This window comes from Phascolarctos cinereus, unplaced genomic scaffold (genome assembly GCF_003287225.1).
Source record: "Phascolarctos cinereus isolate Bilbo 61053 unplaced genomic scaffold, phaCin_HiC Scaffold_4;HRSCAF=312, whole genome shotgun sequence".
NCBI classification, from domain to species: Eukaryota; Metazoa; Chordata; class Mammalia; order Diprotodontia; family Phascolarctidae; genus Phascolarctos; species Phascolarctos cinereus.
This window is the reverse complement of record NW_027555847.1, coordinates 646,113,243-646,137,058: the sequence shown is the minus strand read 5'-3', so window position 1 is coordinate 646,137,058 and position 23,816 is coordinate 646,113,243. Positions and strand designations below refer to the sequence as shown.

General features: G+C 37.2%; 1 protein-coding gene across 4 annotated transcripts in view; it reads right to left on the bottom strand.

Moving 5' to 3' along the window:
- Positions 1-23,816, bottom strand: part of DENND3 (DENN domain containing 3) — a 117,224-nt gene that overhangs the window by 66,308 nt on the left and 27,100 nt on the right. For all 4 annotated transcript variants that reach the window (XM_020967046.2, XM_078153774.1, XM_020967045.2 and 1 more), the window contains 7 exons: positions 22,746-22,861; positions 20,149-20,291; positions 16,041-16,152; positions 11,692-11,811; positions 9,320-9,538; positions 6,532-6,662; positions 274-429 (listed from right to left, as the gene is read on the bottom strand). In XM_020967046.2, the coding sequence (XP_020822705.1) occupies positions 274-429; positions 6,532-6,662; positions 9,320-9,538; positions 11,692-11,811; positions 16,041-16,152; positions 20,149-20,291; positions 22,746-22,861 (997 nt within the window). The remainder of the gene's footprint in view (positions 1-273; positions 430-6,531; positions 6,663-9,319; positions 9,539-11,691; positions 11,812-16,040; positions 16,153-20,148; positions 20,292-22,745; positions 22,862-23,816) is intronic.

Genomic DNA, 23,816 nt, shown 5'->3' with positions numbered 1-23,816 from the left:
GGGAATATCCACACTGATAAAATAAATCATGGATCTTTTTAAGCATCCAGGAAGCATTCCATCAATGCACACATTGAGAAGAGGGTAAAATGCCACCTAATTTTGTTAACATTTAACATTCACACTCAAAATATCTGGTAAAGGAGAGATATGAAATTCATAACTAAAATGAACTTCCCTGACAATTTAACCACGGTCCCTCATTATCATGTATAATTGAAAATAGCATGTAATTGCATGGCTTTTGTAAATGACAGAGTTATAAGTGCATACCTGAAGATGTTGACAATTAATTGTAAAGTAATTTGCTGCATTTCAGAATTCTGTTTTTGTTGCCATGCCCTTCTACGTGCTTGGACCTCACCTAAATCTGTGCTGGCCATTAGATGAGAGAGTTCTAGATCATAGTGCAACTGAAGGCCTTCTACCCTAGAAGAAAAAAAGAGATTTTTTTAAATAACATCACATTTTAAAAAATAATATTTTATTTTTCCCCAATTACACACAAAATAATTTTTAAATTCGTTGGGTTTTTTTTTAAGCTTTGAGTTCCAAATTCTATCTTTCCCTTCCTCCCTCCCTTCCCCACTCCCTGAGATGGTAAACAATCTAATATAGGTTATACATGTGCAATCACGTAAAACATTTCCAAATTAGTCATTTTGTGGAAGAAAGAACGAAAGGAAGGAAGGAAGGAAGGAAGGAAGGAAGGAAGGAAGGAAAGAAAAATAGTATGCTTCAGTATGTATTCAGATGCCATTGGCTCTTTCTCTGGAGGCAGACAGCATTTTTCATCATGAGTCCTATGGGATTGTCTTGGATCGTCATATTGCTAAGAAAAGCTAAGTCATTCACAGTAGGAGAACATCACATTTTAATAATAATTAACATTACATTTAATAGCAGCATTCTCTCTATAAAAGTCAGATAACTATTAAACTATTAAATGCAGACAAATCAGAATGGCATGGAGATGGCTGTCAGTTCTCAAAGGTGAGGGCAGTGGAGCATTCCTTCTGGTAGGTCCAAACAAAGTGGAAAGGTAGTAAAAACAAGACCCTGGTAATGGTGCATCTCTGCTTTCCAGCCCGTTTAGAGATGTTCATCATCAGGTTTGTCACAAGGTGATTAATTGTATGGCCATAGCAACCCTTAAAGACCATCTACTGCATTATATAGGTGCTTCAACTAATGGAAAGAGTTCCCATATTCAACATTTCCAAATTCTTAAAGTAGCCAAAAAAACATTTTTATTGACAGTGTTGATCTTGTTTAAACATTTTACAAACAGGCATCAAATGCCTATTATAAATAACACTACTATTTCTTGGGAGACAGACTTTTTGCCCTCAAAGGAGTTTACAATCTAATAATGGCAATATGGCCTTCTCCGGGAGCAAACAGTTTACTTCTAGATGTAAATTAGCTATTTTGGTATATCTGAGGGTCATTCAAGGTCTTGATGAAGAGAGGGAATCACTAAAAGAGTTCATTACCTTTCAAAAACGAACAAATTTACTTTTACAATGTGGATTGCTTATTATAGAATCTTCATTTATAAAATGAGGTTAGATTTAAGTAATGTTTAAGGTTTCCTCCAGTTTTGAAATTCTGTGATGGTGATTCAACAACTTAATTAAGTCAAAGCAAAGAAATCCCCCCCCCAAAAAATTAATTTTTTTAACCAAGCTAAATACTCTTTTGTTGACCCAAAAAGTGAGCTTTAGATATTGGCTATAATAATGTTATTAATGATGATGACGAGGAGGAGGAAAAAGAGGAGGAACAGGACTAATACATATTCTCAAAGCACATGAGAAAAAGGAGCTATAAGATGCCCTCCCTTTTGCCTAGGCTACCTGCATCCCAGCCCAGTTTCTTTCTAGAGGGACCCGTAAGTCCATGAAAAGCCTTTCCCTGCCCTCCCCTAACCTTCTTGCCAATTCTCCCATTCCCTTTCTCCTCCTGACTGTATGCTGACCTTCCATCTCCACATCTGTAGGAAAGAACCCAGAGTCCCTACTCTATTCCAACTTATGGGTCCACTCCTCCAGATCCCTTGCCAGATGGATACAATTCTCCTATCACTTGGATGAGCAAGAAGGCACCCACTTATAGTAAGATGGAAGACCATTTGGTGTTACCATTTGCCCTGTCACTATGCCTAAGGTCTACCACACCTTACTACCTCATACCCTTCAATAAAGATGACAAAAGAGGAAAATGATAAAAGTTGGGGAGGTTATTGGAAAACAGGCACAATAATCCATTGCTGGTGGAGCTGTGAATTGTCACAGCCATTCATTCTTTTTTTTTTTCACAGCCATTCCTGAAAGCAATTTTGGAATCATGCTGCAAAAGTCACTAAATTGTGCATACCCTTGACTCAGTAGTGATAGTACTACTAAGCATACACACAAGAGAGGTTTTTAAAAAGAAACAAAAGATCCACATATGCAAAAATATTTATAGTAACTCTTCTCATTGGGGCCCCAAACTGGAAACTAAAGGGGTGCCTACCTACTTGGGAATGACTCAACAAATTATGACATATGAATCTAAGGGAATATCATTGCCCCATAAGAAATGACAAAATGAACAGTTTCTGAGGAAACTGGGAAGACTCATATGAACTAATGCAGAGTGAAGTAAAGCAGAATTAGTATAACAAACAACAAAATTATACAGAAAAGTAGCTTTGAAATTATGATCAGTACAACTGCAAACCATGATGGTTCAAAGATGAAGCCCACCACCCACCTCCTTCCATTGAGGTCGATGACCTTAAAATGCAAAGTGAGACATAGATTTTTAAATGTGGGCAATGTGGGAATTTGTTTGATATGCATACTTATTAGGAGGGTTTAATTTGTCTGTTTAAAGATTGTTCAATGGGGAAAAGAGAAAAATAAATCCTTGTTAATTGGAAAAAATAATAAAATTAAATTTTGGGGAAAACCTGAACACTCGTAAAATATGATCAAGTGACCAGAATTACATAACAGAAGTACTTGATTCTTCATACTCTAACACATGACAAATCACTGAACTACAAATATAAACCTCAAAATCTCCTTGAGAATTTAACAAAAAAAAATTGTCCTGTAACCAGTGTATTATCAAAGATAAAATTTTTCACCTATAATTGCTCAAGCACAATTGTGATCCACAAACATCTCAGAACAACACTTTTGGAAAGATGTTTTGAACATCTTCAATGTTTTAAACTTATAGTATCCAAATCACGCAGAATGGAAATCTTTCAAAGTATTGGGAGCCAATGGCAATAATAGGAACCAAGTGAGAAGAGAAAGTACCTCTCATTCATGTTGTTCTATCTGCTACTTCAATTGTCCCTAAAAGGCTTTTAGTGAGTTCACAGAAATTAGCCATGAGGCTACTACTTTCATTCTATTATAAAAACCCATTATTTTATCTACCTATAGAATAGTTTCACCAAGCACTAGATCAAAAGAATGGTAGATAGTGACTTGTCCTAGGACTATTTCTGAGGATCATCAAGCTGAAAGATTAGACGAATGAAGTTAATGATGATGATGATAATAATAATAATAATAATAATGATGATGATGATGATCAGATTGGTGGTATTAGAAAGATTAGACAAATGAAGTTAATAATAATAATAATAATAATCAGATTGGTGGTACATGTGTATATAGTTGGATGGAGAGTCAGGAAGGCCTATTTCCAAGTCTTGTCTCAAGATAATGGGACCCTGGACAAGTCAATTATAGTTCCACTGGGAATTCGTAAGGCTAAAGGCTGCAGAAAAATTGTCCATATGCATTGGTAGAAGGAATGTCCTTACAGGGAGTTCCTTATACCAATGAAATCACAGGTCTGAACTAAACAATATTAACTAATCTTTTTACATGTCATAATAGCATGTATATATAACCCCATCTTCTACAGGAAGCCTTTCCCAACTCCTCTCAATTCCAGTCCCTTCTCTCTACTAATTATTTCCTACATATAGCCTGTTTGTATAGATTTGTTTGCCTGTGGTCTCTCCCATTAGATTGTAAGCTTCTTAAGGGCAGGGATTGCCTTTTGCTTCTTTTTGTATCACTAGCACTTAGCACAACCCCTGGCACACAGAAGGTGCTAAATTAATGTTTACTGACTTACTGACACATAATATCACATTATGTATATTTACATATCAGACACTTAATATCTGCCAGATAATATACAGGGAGAAGCAGAAAAGGGAAGGTACATATATTATAAAAGGCATAAGTGCATTTGTTTACTAATCTCTTTTAAAATTATATAGAGCTTTATACTTTTCAAATAATTTTCACATCCACTATCTCCCTTTTTACAACAACCCCATGGGTTAAGTAGGGCAAAGATTATTTTTGCACTTTCAAACAAAAGCACAAAAAGATACATGATATACTTAACGTCACACCACGCATTAGTAGTAGGTCCAGGAAAAGAACACAAGTCCCCTAAGTTCTAGTTCAGTGAGACTTTCCATCATATCCCCTGACTTTTGTAGTATCATGGGCAGTCAACTGGTATCCTTGGCAATTCTTTCTAGAGTGCAATTATGGGAGACAAAAAGCTGTCCACAGCTGCCATCTTGGAATTTTGCTGCTTATGGGGATCCACTTTGTGTTATGCCTTTTCATTCATTGCTACTGTCAGATTATGTTCTTCAAACAGCCAAGATGTATTATGTATACTGTATAGTACATAGAGCATGTTTTCACTACCAATTCTCGTGATTAATGGTGACGGATAGATACTTCATTGTGCTGTTAGTGACTGCTTGCATTATTTATCAGAACATCTGACAAGCTGGCCACAGAAAACGGAATTGGCCTTTGAATGTTTTCCACACAGGGAACCTGTGATAACATTATAGACTCTATTCTACTCACATCTGGTTAGTGTAAGTTAAGGCTGATAAAAGGGCCCATAAAAAAAATCAGTCAGCTAGATAATTCAGAAATAGCATTGAGTTTTAAAAAATTAAAGCCTTCAAACTGAATAAAACCATAAGAAAGAGCCCCTGAATCAATATTTTTAAATGGTGATATTACAGACAGTAATATTTAAACCCTAGTACACAGAGTTTAGAAAGTGAAACTTAATTTGTAATCAAACAGGAAAAGGGAACAGGGCAGTACACATCAAAGAGCCTTCCTGGAAAGGTTAATAATACTAGAGTCCAGGTCTTTTCTAATGAAATCTCCTTCTCCTCCTGTCCCCCATAAACATAGGCACCTACTACAAGCAAGACACATTTAGAAATCCATTCAATACATGCTAAGGGGCTACCCTGTATAAGGCACTGTGTAGGCACTAAGATGAAAATACCATCATCTGCTGTCAAGAAACTTAAAACTTAGTAGGAGATTTACAAAACATATTGCTGTAACCCAAGGCTCAAAACAGAATGTAGGAACTGGGTTAGAAAGGCACACAAAGAAGTCCTTCCTCTTCTTCAGAAGAAGTAGTGACTGAATGGTCAGTGTGAGCACGAAAAGCTTCATGGAAGAAACAGTATTTCACAGCTGGGCTTTGAATGACCAGTAGCATTTCAAGATTTGAAGGTTGTATGGAGGGAAGAAGAAGGCGAATTCTAGGCAGAGAAAATGACATAAGCAAAGACACAGGGGTTAGGAAGAGCTGGAAAGGACAAGACAAGAGGGGAGCTGAGTTTGATGAGAACCAAGAACAGAGGTAGATAAATACTGGGAGATAAGATTGAGTTAGTGTCAAACGACTGAGCACCTCAAATGCCAACATGAGAAGTTTTTACTTTTATTTTGAAAGCAATGGAAAGCCATTCATGATCAAAATGACATTTTGGGAAGACTACTGTGTCAAAATGTCCAAGATGAATTGGAAGGGAAATAGCTGAAGGAAGGCAGACCTGAAGGATAGGATTGAAACAACCCAGGTTCAAGAGGTATGAGATCTAAAGTAGGGTAGCCACAGTAGGTACTAATAGAGAGTAGGTGTAAGAATTTTTGGGAAGCAACAAAGGCTCTGTTTACTGACAGGATGTTACAAGGGGGTTGGAGGGAGGAGGCAAACATGATTCTAAAGTTTTGTATCTATAGGTAAATAGGGAAATGGTGGTACCATTGAGGGAAATAATAAGGAAGAGCTAGGTTTAGAGAGAGATGAGAAGTTCAATGTTAGTCATGTTGGATCTGAGTTAAGAGATCAGGCAACCAGGTAGAATCAGCCAACTGGAGGATGGGAATACAAGACTAGCTGAACTCTGAAAACATGTCAGAACTATAGAGATGGAAAGATATTCATCTTTTCTGACCACTAAGGAACAATTTAGTGCTAAATACTATACAAATACTTAGAACTTTAGACTAACACTTAGAATTCTAGAAAAAAGTTTTTATAATTTTTCACAAATTAAAAATAAAAACTAGTAATCCATAAATTCAGAAAACATGCCCCAAAGCACATAACCACATAGACTAAAATTTTAAAAAAATTTAAGTTTTAAAATACAACATTACCCCCTTTTACCTTTGAATGAATGTCTGGGCAGCTTGTAAAGGGATGTCTGGAATATCAATATCGTTGTTATCATCATCCAAGGATTTGGAATAGGTAATGTTTCCACTGTCAATATTTATTAGGATTAAGCCATCTGCTTCCTTTCAAATAAGTATTAAAAATCAAAGGTTATTTTATAATGAAATAGTCATATAAAACCTTGAACATTCAAATATATTACATTTTGCTGTCAAGAATTCAATTTTATCAATGTACTTTGGTAAGATAAAATTTCAGTAATTTAACTACCTTTCGTTTATAGGCTTTTGCAGATCTGACATTTTCTTCCATGAAAAGTTAATAATGTATCAGAAGCTGTTGATAACAACAGTTAACACAACTGAACTCCCTTTTCTCCTCTGAACTAGGAGAAAAAAATATCAGTAAATGTCTGTGGTAGCTTTTTTTTAACCTGTTCAAACTCTATAAGCTTATCCACCAAATCCAGCTTAGAGCATTTTTGATAACCTGAAATGCATTTATTTCTTTTCTGTCACTAGGAAATTCGCAACTGATGTCTAAATTAGCAGAATGTCCTTCTTGCCAATACCCAAGGCCTCCTTTCATCTTTCTGGATGTGGAAAACAAACAAGTATAGTATAGGGGCAGAGTCCTAAAGTCAATTAAGGTAGAACAAATAATTTTATTTTAAAAGATCTGTACTGTTTTTACATTAAAAAATCAGTGAGAATCATTGGTAAATACAAGCCTATACTTGCTCACTTCTTATCTCTATACTCCCTAAAAGTCAATTTTATAAATATTAGAGAGATCTACAAATTAAATAGTTTGTAGTACATAGCTCCATATTCTTTTTAAACTTTTAAAATGTTTAGAATCATTCTGGTTCAGCAGTCTTGAATAAGGCTATGTTTTCATATGATAGATACAGTAGCTGTAAACCCCAGTTCTTTTTCTGGCCTCACAGTTCTAGGAAGTAAAATAAAATATAAATCTGAAAGCTAAAGAGAGGTGTCCTTTGTTTTACTGCTGGGGGTGGGGGTGGAAGGACCCACACATAAATGTTTAGATATTGTAAATATCTCTAAGATGCTGTTGGAATTCAACTTGGTTCCTTCCCCTGGCACAAGACTACTGGTGAATAAAATCAGAGGACCCAATTCAGAATTCTGCTAGCTAAAACATTTGTCTTCACTTCTGAAAGTTTCCAGAGTCATAATATGTGTAAGATCCTTCTACTAACAAGATCTGCTTAACTACAGCCAGCTGGAAAAAACTGTCAGTAAAAAAGCCAAAACAGGCTTCTCTTTTGGAAATTCTGGAGACAGGGTTTTGCTCACTGAGGGCTAAAAATAGAAGCAACACATTAATACTACGATGTGTTTTTTTCCCCCTTTACTACCCTGACCAGATGACATTTTTTAGTTCCTTCCATTAGTATTTGAATAGCCTTTTCTTGATGCACAATTTTTTTTCCTGGTGAATCATGCATTTCAGCATCAACGCCTAACTACACCCAATTATCCCAATCACTCACATCCTTAAGTATGACTAACACTAGACACACCTCCTACGGTCACTGCTGGCTGGTAAAAGCACTTTAAAAAATGACTTCATACCCATGCCACCTTACCAATCCCAGTAGACTAAAAAAAAAAAATGACTCATACTTACAGGTGTTTTGGGTTTTTTGGGTTTTTTTAAGGCAATTGAGGTTAAGTAACTTGCCCTGGGTCACAAAGCTAGTAAGTGTCACGTGTTTGGTCTAAGGCCGGATTTGAACTCCTGACTTCAGGGCCGGTGCTCTATCTACTGCACTGCCTAGCCGTCCCGTACATGGCATCTTTAAGTTTAAAGCACTTTCCCTACAAAAATCATGTGAGGTATGTAGAGCAAGAATATATTACTTTACAAATGAGGAAATTGAGACTCAAAGAGGTTCACTGATATTTTTCCCCATGGCTATACAAATTAATAAGTATAGCACTAGAATTCCAACTCAGGTCTCCTGACTCCTTGTCAAATGCTCTGATGGCAGACTGCCCCTTCAATTTACCTTTTCTCCCACTGGGGGTAATGTGTGCTCTAACTGAATCCCATAACCTGCTATGGAGGATGTTTGCAGTGAGATATAAAAACATAACCTGTCATGTGCTAAAATACGTCATAGAACGTTCATTTTTATACAATTCTTTGTGTGTTTTTTTTGGTTTGTCTATTTTTTCGCTAGGCAATGGAGTTAAGTGACTTGTCCAGGGTCACACAGCTAGTGTTATGTGTCTGAGGCCACATTTGAACTCAGGTTCTCCTGACTCCAGGGTTGGTGCTCTATCCACTGTGCCACCTAGCTGCCTCTATTTTTAAAGAATTCTTTACCAGGAAATAAGTAACTTGAGTAAAACTTGGAATGTTATATATTGAAGTGAACATAAATAGATTTAAAATGCATGTAACATAACACTACTGGGCTATCAAATAAAAGCCAAAAAAAATACGGTTTCACTGATAGAGACATAATTGATTTACATTACTACATATCCTCATTACCATGTCTGATTATATTACAATCAGTTTCTGTAATACAAAGGGGTAACATTTTTGTCCACATGTCTAAAATTAATTGTTTCGAAGATATGCTTAAATTAACCTTACTAGGTGATGATCTTCCCTCCCGGCCCCAAAGCATCTGTCTTCTGAAAAGTCTGGCATCCTTTCAAATACATTATCATTAATTCGTGAGTCCTAACAACATTGTTCTTAGTAGTTAAAAGATACAGTCCGATAGTCTACTACTCACCTTGCTAACTTCTTCAAAGTGATCAAGATGACAACCCATAAGGAAAGATGTAGGCGCCATTACAAAGTCTAGCATCTGACCAGAAAGGATGGGTACAAAGGTGTGCTGCCACTGAATAGGGTGAAGGTACAGCATAAAGCACTCAGCAATGAGTGTGAGTAGAGCCCAGTCCGAAGAGAAGAAGACAATCCGCTGTTCAGTTAAAATGCAGGTTATGATCTAGGGGAAGAAAAATAGTTTTGAGAATCTACTCCTTCACTGACTGAGTCCTGACTCAGGCTATTTTCATTGGCTGCTCCCCACACCTGGAATGCTCTTCCTTTAAAATCCCACTAAAATCCTACCTTCTACAAGAACACTTTCCCAATCCCCCTAATGTAAGTGTCTTCCCTCTGCTGATTGCTTCCAATTTACCTGATCTCTTACTTGTACATACTTGTTTTTGTGCTGTTCCCCCATTAGATTGTGAGTTCTTTGAGAACGTGGACTGTTTTCTTGCCTTTCCTTCTATCTCCAGGCACAGTGCTTGGCATAGAAAGCGCTTAATATATGCTTGCTGAACTGATTTTATGTAAATTCAAGGCATTTGAAAAAAATAGCACCCTGTAAATATCTGTCAAATAAGTGCAGGCTACATCCTAACACTTTGTGACGAGGATAGCATTAAAGACCCCTATATACATATTACATTTTAAACAAAAGAAGCCTAGAAATGTAAGATGCTGAACAAATCACCAAGATGGGGAATAGCCTCTTTACCATGGACAAGCAAGATATAAACTTTTCATAGAATTACACAATCTTAAGAGGTGGGAGGGACTTCAGATGTCATTTAATCCAACCTGTCCCCGAAAAAAATACTCTCTGCAGCAGTGGTTCTCAAAGTTTATGGTGTCAGGACTTCCTTGAACTCTTAAAAACTATTCAGGATCTCCAAAGACCTTCTGTTTATACAATATTAGATATTAACCATATTAGACTATAACCATGTTAGAAATTAACCAATATTTATTAAAACGTACTAGGATTATTATGAAAATAGTTTTGACCTTGTAGACCCCCTGAATGGGTCTCAGGGACACACTTTTGAGAAATACTGCCATATGATATCCTCAACAAGTATTCAACAGCCTTTGCTGGATTTGGAACAATAGCTAATATTTATATAGCGCTTTGAGGTTTGCAAAGTGCTTTACAAATATCTCATTTGATCTTCACAACAACCCTGAAAAGTAGATACTAGGGATAATAATCCCTGTTTTACATATGAGGAAACTGAGGCAGACAGAGGTTAAGTGACTCATCTAGGGCCATACCATGAGGAAGTGTCTGAGTCAGGATTTGAACTCTGGTCTTCCTGACCCCAGGTCCAGGGCTCTCTATCCACTGTGCCACCTAGCTGCCTATATATAATCCTAGCTCCTGAGGCAGTCTATTTCCTTTCTAGATAATTCTAATTATTTGGAATTCTTTACTCACATCAAAATATAACCCACCTCCCTACAACTTCCTTTCATTAGTTTAAATTTTGCCCCTGAACCTCATATAAAACCCATCTAATCTCTCTCCACACAAAGGCCTTTCAAATACTTGAAGACAACCATCAAGTCTCTTCTCTAGACTAAATATCTCCAGTTATTTCACCGAGGTCTTTTATGGTTTGGTTCAGTCAGATCAGGGATACTCTCTTGATCTGCCTGAGTTCCACGGTCATTTTCCAGATGGCAGATAAGAGCAATAGCTCCTAGGCCAAGGTTCTAGTTGCAGGCAACCATCTTTCCTGCTCTTCCCCCAAGCACAGAAGAATACAAGTGACCCCCCCCTCCATCCCTTCCAGTCATAACATGAAAGCTCACTGGCAGGCACAAATGAGTGAGGACATTTCAATCTACAAATACATTTTAAGACAATTACACGGTTGCTAAAAAAAAAAAGTTTAAAATAGGGTTTTAAAATAAGGAATTAATACAAAGATAAATGTCCACATTTGGTTCTGGTTTCCATTGAGTGTCATACCACATATCTGACATCAGACCTCTATGTCAAAGTATCAAACTACCTTATGGTCCTGATTAAGAACACTTCTAGCCCTAAAATGCTACGGGTCTAATTAATAATTAAGCTTTACTATTATCAGCTGTAACCACTCTTTGAATCCCCCTATTCCAAAACTCCTCTTCTGGAAGTTTCTAATTGTGATAATACTGGAATCATGGGATTTAAAGTTGGGGCCTCAGAATTTCATCTAGTCCAAGTGCCTACTTTATAGATGAGGAAACTGAGGTCCAAAGAGGCTAAATAATACAACTGCTATTTTGATGCTGCATTAAACTAATGAGAATGGTATTTGACTGACATTAAAAGATGCTTACCTGTAACACCTTCTCAGGTTTGAAGCACAGTAAGGGAAGATGAAGGTCTAGGTCTATAATGGGACTGTCAGGATCTGCACGTGAAGGAAACACTACTTGTAGTGGCTTCATGTTAAATACCTGGGAAAATCAATATTAAGGTTTAACACTGATGCTATGACTCGGTAGATTCTTAATGATTATCATGGCAGTTTAAAAATAATAAATCAAAAAAATCTAAAGCAACAAAATCTTACTAATCTACTGGTAGGGGAGGGAGGAGAGTCTGGATGAGAAGATATTTTCGGGGCAGCTAGGTGGAGCAGTGAATAGAGCACTGGCCCTGTAGACTGGAACCTGAGTTTAAATACAGCCTCAGACACTAACTGTGTGATCCTGGTCAAGTCACTTAACCCTAACTGCCTCAAAAAAAAATTCTAAAAAAAATACTCACAATACTATTGTATTATGTTCATGTTATATGTTTTTCTTTTTTTGTATTCCTGGAACTTAGCACAGTGCCTGGTACAAAGTAAACACTCAATAAATGACTGTCGGTCAATTGGGTGACTTAAGCACATGAATTAATTCAAACTAGGCTAACTAATGTGTCACCAAATAGAAGTCTTTGAAAACCTGCTCTAATAGGTAAAGACGATTTATAAATACCCTATCAATTGTTGGCATGCAAAAGAATTCTCCTAAAGCACTTAAAAACTGTTTTGCCTCTTAAGCAGGTTGAGTATGCTCTGTAAATATTTACCTTTTATTCATTTGCTTAGCAAATCCTTTTTTGTATAGTGAGAGCAAAAGTAAACTTCAGATTAGCTGTTTGTCCAAATTATCACAAAAGGAGTGGAGTCCAATTACTATTCCTAAAGCAATTCAGTTATAATTTTGTCATTTAACATTTCTTGAAAACATACTCTACAAAAAATGTTCTCAGAATGAAAATGTGATGCGCTGCAGAAGTGTTTACAAATGTCAAAACAAATGTCAAAAAGCTAATTGTTAATTCATCTGACAGAGGTGAGAGGTAGGTTGCCTGATGAAGTTCAATTTCACTTTAGAAAACTTCAACGAGGAACAGCTGAGTAACTAATTCAGTTATGGCACAGCAGGAACAGCTATACAAAAGGGGGTTCCACAATACTGCTGTACCCAGAATCTCTTTTTTGTTTTTATCAAGTATCCGCCATCAGGGAAACAAAGAATTCTAAAGATGAAACAAAGTGAAATACTACCAGGTATGGCCTATCAATGGTTAATCACAAAGGCTGAATGAAAACGATCCTTGGAGGTGAGGAGAAAAGTTCCTGAAGAGTTTTCCACAGTAAAAAAAAAAATTATGATGCACAATGGAAGATACTAGTTAACTTCTTCCCAAATTCTTATTTGATAGCATTTGGCAAGCCTACATTCTCGATTTAAATCTCACAATGTTAGTAAGCACAATGGCACTCCCCATGGTTATATTCATCAGGAATCTGAGACGAACTTAAAATATGCATGGGAATCCTTTTTTGGAAGTTATGTTTTGATATCAGTTGAATGTTGTTTAGAAAAAAAATCAACCAACAATAAACATGGAAAGATTTTATACTCTGCTCTTTTCAGTCAACTGAGTAACCAATTTAAGGTGGAAAAAAAGGAACAAAGAATGCTACAGAAAACTGTTACAAGTGTGCTGGTTTCCTTCTCATATTTTCATCAAGGTTGTCCTTAATATACATGTAGATCATTTTCATAATGATTTTATAAGTTGTCTGCTACTGCTATGTAGGACTGGTCTGTCCCTTTCATCTACAGATTATACTGGCGACAAATCTGGGATTGATACTGACCACATCAATCTCCAAAACATTTCAGGGCTTCTTCATCGAGATACATTATTTTTTCAGTCAGTCAAATAAGTATTTCTTAAGTGCTTACTACATGCCAAGCATTGTGCTAAGTACTGAGACTACCAAAAAGCCCTCAAGGAGTACACATTCTAATGAGAGAGACAGCATCTAAATAACCAGGTATGGCATAAATAGAGATGGAAGGAAATAGATCCGTGCTAAAGAGATAGGTACAATAATCCATAAAGGAAAAAATGGATGAATAATGCTTATTTTTCAAGTTTCTGATAGAGCTGGATGCCCAGTTCATTAGGTGAGAGAGAGAGAGAGAGAGAGAGAGAGAGAGAGAGAGAGAGAGTGTGTGTATGTGTGTGTGTGTGTGTGTATTTAGAACACTATGGATGGACAGTGAATTGGGCTCAGCTGAATAAGAGCAAGCTAGATTGTATTCAGGAAACTGTGCAGTGTTTCCAATGATTCTAAGCTGAGCCCTGGTCCAAAAACCTATCTTTTTAATGCAAATGTTCTGGAAGTGCTATCTAGCTGTTAATCCTGCAATATATTAATCACTATAGAATAAAAAAGTCATGAGTAATACAAGGGGAAGTGGAATGATATATGATAGGCATATTTCTAAAGATGATTTACATATAAGATGCAGCCAGGAGATGCTGACTAGGAAAGACTAAATGGGAAAATTATGTAGGCCAGCCGTGTGCCAATAGTAAAAGAGATGAATGCCCAGAGTGTGGCCCTGGTAATCACGTAATGTGAAAAAAAGAAAAACAAAACAACTTGGAGGAAGGCCTCAAATACACTGGGTAAATGGATCTTCTGTGGAGGACCTATAGCATATATAAAATGAAAAAGCACTGCCTGGATGAGATGTCAACTGCACAAATAGAGGAAATAAATGATAGTGAATAGCTATAGAATGTACATAGCACTGCAAGCTTGCCAAAGTGCTTTATACATGCGAGCTCACTGGATCAGTGAAATTCACAAATTCAATGAGATAATGAAGACATAACCCATGTTTCAAACGATCACACTAGATTTTAGCTCATCAATGGAAAGGGCCTCCGGCTAGAACCAAAGGGCCTACTAAAGCATTTTCTCACTAAGTTCTTGGGGTTCTAGGTCCACTTGTGACACTGATAAAAGTGTCTGATCTTGGGTAAATCACTTAACTTCTCTAAAATTACCCATTTTTCTGGAATGAAAGAATTTTGAAACTGGACAGAGACCTTAGAGATCATTTAGTCCAACTCTTCATTTACAGATGAAAAACACCGAGACCCCAAGAGATAAAGTCAAAAAGTCTTTCTGACTTTCTCACGTCAAAGATAGGGGTCTCGGCACATCTCTCAATAAGTGACTAGTCATGAATCACAACCAGAATCTGAGTCTCCAGGCTCCCAAATCATGGTTGTCATTGCTTTACAATTATGATCAATTATCATTAACATACATCTCTACAGAGGCGCTGTCAAGATTTTTGGATGAGAGAATGCTAGACCAATCAACTTTTATGGCATTCATTTAGGAATTCATTAACAGATTTTTTTTCTTCACAATTTTACCCTCCTGATATTGCTTCAAGTAGTGCTAAAACACGTCCTCATTCCTGTGAGGTGATGTACAATATTGAAAAGAGTGTGAAAAACCACACTCTGGTTCAGATACTTTCTAGCTGTGTGAGCAACAGGAAAACACAGCGTGTCTTGAAAGTCTTAGTGCAGTTTTAAACTTCAATAGCTTATGGTGTTATTAATAATCTTTAATAGCATAACATGGCATTAAGACTTTTGAGACAGCCGGTATGAATTTCCTCTATGCGTGTAATCCTTGCATGAAACACACTACAAGGCTGCTATGAGGAAACAGCTTAGTAACTTAGAAGGAAAAATATATAGGATTACAGATTTGGAAGAGACTTTGAGAGATTATGTAGTACAGGAAGTCTTAATTTGGGTTCTATAAACTTAAAAAAAAATTCTGATAACTGTATTTTGATATAATTGGTTTCCTTTGTAATTCTACATGTTTTATGCATTTAAAAACATTATTCTAAGAAGTTCATAGGCTTCACCAGACTGTCACAAAAAAAATTCAGAATCTTTTGATCTAGTCCAATCTTATCATTTTACAGGTAAAGAAACTAAGGCCCAGAAAGTTTAATTGATTTGCACAAGTTTACATAGCTAAAAGACTGCCCAAGAGCCTGAACTCAAGCATCATTCTGACACAAAATCCAATGTTCTTTCAACGTATGTTCCCTACCTGCTAATAACCATTAATTTGTCATTAATACAGCATGTGTCACATTCCAACAATTTTTCACATAGACTTCATCTTCAGAAATAGTACACCAAGCAAGGTTTAAGTATAGTCCGTATAAGTGTTTAAAACAAAACATTTAATTTATCTGAACATATTTAGTTTGTGAAGTGCAAGGTTAGGTTGCAGTAGGTGAGGTTATATGCCAGGTATCATAAAAGTATTGTTAATTCTTTAGCTAATTACCAGATGGAGCGGTCCAGGTGGAGGACTGGGGATTAAAGACAATTTTGCAGCAAAATCTTTTATTCGCTCATCAACATCAAAATCCTTACAAAGTTTCAGTTGTGCCAATAAACTGAAAGAAAATAGTCATTTTTGTTAATTTAGTGAGGAGAAAAAACTAAAATCAAACACTCCTGGTTAATATCAATTATATACCATAGCCTAAATCTTAACATAATGTTATCATCTGAAAAAATTAAATATCCTATCCTAACTGCATGTCTCAGATGAAAACTATCAAGAAAATTTACTTCAAGGTTTCATTTTAATACCTCCATGCACAAAAAGCTAAAATTTTTACTACTAACAAGGAATGCAATTTTAAAATGATTATGGCCTAAGAAGGAAGCTTTTCAAAAAGTAACTAAAATAAGACATTATAATCTAATAATAAATGGTGATAAAAGACAATAAAGTCACTCTAGACTTTTTTCAGATGACTCCTCTTCACACACTCAATCTTCCAGCCAAACCAGACTACTCACTACTCCCTCAAATCTGAATTCTATCTCTCACCTCTATGTCTGTTCTGCTGGTCTAGAAGAAACTCCCCCAAATCATCCCTGCCTTTTTTAAACCTGTAGATTTATTAAAGGCCCAATTCAGGTGCTTCCTCTTATAGGAAGCTTTGCCTGATCCTCAGAGTGCAAATTACATTTATTACTCTGTGTAAATGCTGTCCTCTTCCCCTTTTCCCCAACAGAATGTAAGCTCATCTAGGAAACACTATTTTTCATTTCATTCAGAAGAGAGGGTAGTGCTTTACACACAGTAGGTACTTAACAAATGCTTGCTGAATGAAGAGTTTCAATTACAAAATTTTGCCTAAAGACTAAATCTGCTTTTCTTCAGTTTCCACCTGCTATTCCTACAAACCTGCCCACTCCTGCCCCACTTTCAAAAACCTTTCCCTTGCTCTGTCCAACCCCACTAGCTACTGACCCATACTGCTCCTCGCCTTCTAAAACTCCTAGAAAAATTCATCTACGTATCTGGTGCCTCTACTGCCTCTCTGCTCTTGATTTTAACCCCTCATAATCCTGCTTCTGACCTCAGTATTCAACTAAAACTGCTCTCTCCAAAGTCACCACCAATCTTTTTTCAAACCATCTCTTTCTTGAACTCTGCATCTCTTGACACTGTTGATCACCTTCTCCTTCTTCCTTGACTTTCTTTTGACTTGTCTTTCCCTTCTCTAGGTTTTCAGGACACTGCTCTCTTCTGGTTCTCCTCCTACCTCTCTGACTACTCTTTCTCAGTCCCTTGTGGGATCTTCATCCAGAGCATGCCCATTAACCCGAGATATCCCCCTCAAGATTCTGCCTGGGCCCTCTTTTCTTTTCCCTCTATGCTGTCTCACTTGATGATCTCATAAGCACTCATGGGTTCTACTATCATCTCTATGCAGATGATTCCTAGGTCTGTATGTCTAGCCATAACCTCTCTCACGAACTCTAGTTTGGGATTATCAACTCTCTTTTGGATATCTTGGACCGAATCTCCCATTGACATCTCAAACTCAACATGCCCACAAGGGAACTCATTATCTTTCCTTCCAAGCCTTCCCCTCTTCCAAACATCCCTATCAGCATCAAGGGAACCACTATTCTTTCAGTTACTCAGGCTCATCATAATCCTCAATTCATCACTCTTGTTCACATATCCGATCAGTTGCTAAGTCTTACTGTTTCTACCTACACAACATATCCCTTTTACGTCTGCTTTTTTCCCGTCACACAGTAACCAGGCCCTCATTACCTATTGCAGGGACTGATGCCATAGCCTTCTAATCGGTCTTCCTGTCTTTCTTCATTCTAATCCATTCTCAACTCAGCTGCTATGGTGATTTTCCTAAAGAATAGGTGTGACCATGCCATCTCTCCACCCAATAAACTCTAGTGATTCCCTAGGACCTCCAGGGTCAGATACAAAGTTACCTGTCCAGTATTTAAAGCTCTTCATAACCTGTACCCTTCTTTCCGGTCTTGCTTCCATGCACTCTATAATTTAGTCATACTTACTGTTCAGTGCACAGGTCACTCCATCTCCAAGCTCCATGTCTTTGCACTGGCTGTCCCTCATGCTTAGAACATTCTTTCCCAACACCTCCACCTCTCAATTTTACCTGCCTTCCTTCAAGACTTAGTTCAAATCCCACCTTCTAGAAGAGGTCTTTCCTGATCCCCCACCCATCTGCTAGTGCTTTCCCCTCTGAAATGACCTTCCATCTTGTTTGTAGCAGGTTACTTACAGGCTGTCTCCCCCATTAGAATGTGAGCTCCTTGAGGGCAGGGACCATTCTTTTTTTTTTTTAATCCCCAGGGCTTGTTAGAGTATCTGAAAGCCCTTAATAAATATCTTTGATTGACTAATAGAATCATATAGAAGAAGTCTGATCCCTTTTTCACATACCACCATACTTAAGGCGGCTAAATCTTCTCCAGGCTAAAAATTCCTGGTCCCTTCAAATGTTCTTTAGAGGGCACGACCCAAAGGCCAGTCATAAGCCTGGTCACTCTTCTCTGGTCATTCTCCATTCATCTTATCAAATGTCCTTCTTCAAATGTGGTATCCAGAATGGAACACAGTATCTCAGATGTGGTCTGATCAGGGTAGTGTTCACCTTCGTGGTCCCAGACACCATACCTCTCAATATATCCTACGACCATAACCACATCATGGCTGCCATATGACACTTATGACTCACTTGGGGTTTGCAAAATTCTGGTCTAGCCACATCTTCTTCATCTTGTATTTATGAAATTGGTTTTTTGAATCCAAGTGTAAAGCTTTGTAAGGACTTCTTTTAAATTTCACCTTTTTAGATTTGGCCCAATAATGTAACCTATCCAAGATTTTTCTGAATCCTAAATGACATCCAGAATTAGCTACACTTAGAGGTTGGGAAGTGGGCCTGACTTGAATAGAATGCTGACTTGAATTCAAGGAGATTTGAGTTAATAGCCAGACTCAGACACTTAGTAACCGGGTGATCATGGGCACGTTACTTAGCCTCTGTCTATCTCAGTTTCTTCTACTGTAAAATAGGCATAATAATAGCACCTACCTCTCAGAGTTGTTGTGAGGATCAAATGAGATAATATTTGTAAAGCGCTTTCCAAACTTAAAAGTGCTTTATAAATGCTACCTATTATTATTACTCACTAACTTCACATCATCGGCAGATTTGATAATTAATATTAGAGTAGCATTTAACATGATGTGTCCCAGCTAAAGTCTGAAGTATTCTGTATATGAAAACATACTATCCAATATATTATTGCTATTAATTAATTGTTTATCTGTTATTAAACACACCCGTCGCTGTCCAAAGTGAAGAACAATAAGGTTGGCCTCTCTTGTAATTCTGTTCTTCAACACAAATGAGTAAAGGAAAATGTACTTCAACTTCATATGTCTTACATTTCATAACAGGGTTCTACCCATTCCCAACTAAGCCCAACGCACTTTGCATGCACATTCTAGTTGTAAAGAATTACTTTCATAATGAGAGATCAAACAAGTTTTAATTCAGAAAATGTATTATTTTTTCTCACTATAGACACAGGCTGGTGTTTGCTTTTAAGAATTAATAAATTTGCTCATTATTTTTCTCACCATGAACATTCATCTACATTCAGTCATTAGTTAATAACACTGGAAATTTTCATAATGGAAATATAGAGGAATCTAAAATTCAGTCAAATTCATACATAGAAGAAATGTGACTGTGAATTAATAAGGCTCTTTCATATGTGACTCAAGACGTCAACCCCATTTCTGTATTATTGAATACGGTCAGTAAAACTCTTCTTGTGATACGCATTTTATTTGCTGCATTATTTATTATATTTAGTTTTTTAAACAAAATATAAATGGACAATATATAAATTATTTGTATTGAAATAAAGACTTCAAATTGTGGCCAGAAAAAAAGGTAAATAAAAGTCAAGAGAAGGCAGTCCTGTGATTTAACAGTTATCAGACAATCTTTCTGAATATTTGTCACTTATTTTGAAACTTTAAAAACTTTTACTACTGAGACAAAAAAATTAGCCATAGTTCTTACCAGGAAAGACAATCTCTGAGGGCATTATAATATGGATATCTAGATATAAGACAAATAGCAAAAGGCACAAAGCAGCTAATGGCATGTGTGGTCTGCCCAGGTATTTCGAAGCGTGTTTTGCCATTGTAGAAACAGTGTTCATCCTGAAAGTAAAGTCAGACAATTACTATCTTGACCTTTTCTGGCACTAGACCTCTCCCTCTTTCTCAATAATAAGTTTTAGGTAACTTGTGACAAGCCAAGGAAGGTGAGATAGTACAAGTCAGGAGTGCCAGACATCCTGACACAGTGGAGAGAACACTGGATTTGGAGTTAAAGGAAACCTGGGTAAGAATCCAGGCTCTGCTGCTTTCTGTGTGACCTGAAAGCAGTGGCCTCAGTTTCCTTACCAGAAATCAATCAGCAAGAATTCCTTAAGTACATACTATATGCTGGGCACTATCAGAAGCTGAAGATTCAAAGACACAAAGAAACAGCCTCCCCCTTCATTTCCCCCCCACATATGTGTATTTACGCTCTATTAGAAGAGGTAACATGTGTATGTATATATATTCACATGTGCATATTCATATATGTGCATACAGAAACATATACATGTGCACAGGTGCATATTCATATATGCGTATAATCTATATACAAATAAAATATATAAATACACACGTGCACATTTATATGCCTAGATAAAGATATACACGTGCACATGTATATTAACATAGACATGTATAATTATACACGCATGTATGGATATACAGATGTGTGGAGTATATATATCATGTATACAAATGAAATATACACACATCTGTATATACCTGCTTGTTTATATGCACATATAAACATGCATGTGCATACATATGCATTAATATATGCCTTGTGTTATATACTCATAGAAATAGACATACATGTACATTTCTATATTAATGTTTTATTTCTGTGTGCATATAAATTATACATATATACACATGTATGTTCATATATATGCATATTTATATGCATACACGTCCTTGTGTATACAGTCGTATATAAATACATTTATATGTGCATATATATGTACATAGATATATCCATATAAATATACAGTACCTAAATGCATATATATACTTTGTATATAGATACACATGTATTTATATATATAACATACAAAATACATACAAAACAAATACTTAAATAAAAGTGAATTTGGAGGAAGGAACATGGAACTGGGAGTGGGGTTGGGGAGGTCAGCAAAGGGCTCACAGAGAAGGTGATGCTTGAGCTGAGCTTTGAAGTGAATCTGGGATTCGGGGAGGAGGGGAGGTGAGGATGACAGGCACAATGGCCAGCCTGTGCAAAAGGATGGAGATGGGGAGCTAGAACGTTGTTTGTGAGAAACAGGAAGGCTAGTTTGGCCGGACTGTGAGAGTATGAAGGGGGTTAATGTATAATAAGGTTAATAATAAATGTTCTTGGGTTATGTAGGGCTTTAAAGACCAGAGGAGCCTGCATTTGACTTGAGACTTAACAGGATGCCCTGCAATTCACTGGGCATGGAAGGGACATGGTGAGACCTGAGCTTTAGGAAAATCACTTTGGTAGCTAGTTGGAGGACGGATTAGTGAGGGGAGAGACTAACAGTGAGGAGTCCAATTAGGAGACTATCGCAATAGTCCAGGCAGGAGGTTTTAAGGACCTGAATCAGGGTGGTGGCGGTATGAGTAGAAAGAAGGAAATCAATGAAGAGAAATTGGATGGGTAGAAATAATAAGATTTTAAATGAGATGCTAAAATTACAAAACAAGAACAAGTCACCTAACCTTTATGAGTCTTGGTTTTCTTGTCTTTAAAATGGGGGTAATACCTGTAATGTTTCCCTTACAGCAAAGGTTCTTAACCATTTTTGTCATGGATTACCTTGGCAGTCTAATGAAATCTAAGGACCCCTTCTAAAGATAATGTTTTTAAATAATTGAAGGAAATGCTAAATTTCAGTTAGAGGTTAATGAAAATAAAAATGTTACCTTTTTCCCATCTAAATTTTTGGATCCCCTAAAACCCATCCACAGACTGGGCAGGGTGAAGGGACCGTAGGTTAAAACCCCTTGCCTTACATGGTTATTGTGAAGATAGAGATAATGTATGTAAAGTACTTTGCAAACCTTAAAGGGCTGAATAAACATAAACAATTCTCTTCAGGACATGCCTCGGCTGAGGTGACATGTTTAAGAATCAGTTTACAAAAGAAAAGTCACCAATAAGTCAACTACATAGCTGGGAAAAAAGTACCCAGAATCTCTGGACTCTTCTTTTATTGCTACCTTAAGTAAGGAGATTGAGGCATCTAGGTGGCACAGTGGATACAGCACCAGCCCTGGAGTCAGGACAACCTGAGTTCAAACCTGGTCTCAGACCAAACACTTGACCTTTACTATCTGTCTGACCCTGGGCAAGTCACTTAACCCCAACCGCCTAAAAATTAAATAAAATAAAAAAGCAGTGAGATTACTTCCTCTAAAGTAGGGCATAAAAATCTTTGGGTAGTTATTTTGAAAATGCTTTAAAATAAGAAAATTCCCCAAATCTACCAAAATGTCAACAGAAAATGTAAAACATAAACAACCTACTTGTGCAGGTCTGTAGTATTGTGCTACCACACCATACGTTCTGTTCCCACAAACATCAGTAAGGACCAGAAAATGCACCCGGTCTTCCTTGGGTTCAGGAGCTACACAGAGGCCCCCTATAAAAAAGAAAGGCGGGGGGGGGGAATTCTCGTTAGTCACCTACACAGCACAAATTCTTAGAGAAATGGCACCTATAGTTAGTATAGCACAGGAGTACTAAAGTCCTCTCGAAGCCTTCTTTTATAATGGACCAGAATTGGACTTCCAGACCACTCCTTTCTCCATCTGCAGATGACACAAAGCTAGTAAATAATAACAACGGATAGCATTTATAAAGCACTTTTAAGCTTGGAAAGCGCTTTACAAATATTATCTCATTTGATCCTCACAACAACCCTGGTATATCTGGTCTGTGAGCAGTTATTTGCATATTGTCTCCCCCATTAGATTATGAGCCCTTTGAGAGCAAGGACTGGTTTTTGCCTTTCTTTGTACACTGCACTTAGCATAATGCCTGTGCTAAATCCTGGGGCTACAAAGAAAGGCAAAAAACAGTATCTGGCACACAGTAGGTGCTTAATAAATGCTAACTGAGTATTTTTGCTTTTGCATTAAGTAAGCAGTTTCTGTTTCAGAGCTGTTAGTGCTGCGGTAGCAAATTTTGTTGAACTGAGAAGCACAATAATAGGGGCTCAGGAGCTACAGTGCTTAAGTATTAGGAATGCATCCCCTGTCCCCCTACTACAGGGTTACCTCTAGGACCCCAACAGAGTTTGATTCCTGGTCATGAGGTGATGGCCCACTGTTCAGAACCTCAGACCCACTGGTGAGAGGGCAATCTGGGGTGAGCAATCCAGCCCAGAAGGAGAGGAGGGCTACATACACTGGGGCTATACAACCATAACAGTAAAGTCTTACAGACAAAATGCTTTTTCCAGAGCACAAAAAGAGTATGGAAGGTGGTGCTTTGGATGAACTCCATATCTGCTCAACCCACAGTCATGGTCACTGCAGCCATCACCTTCTGGATATGATCAGAGTGAAACAGAGGAGGGCAGATAGAGGTAGGTA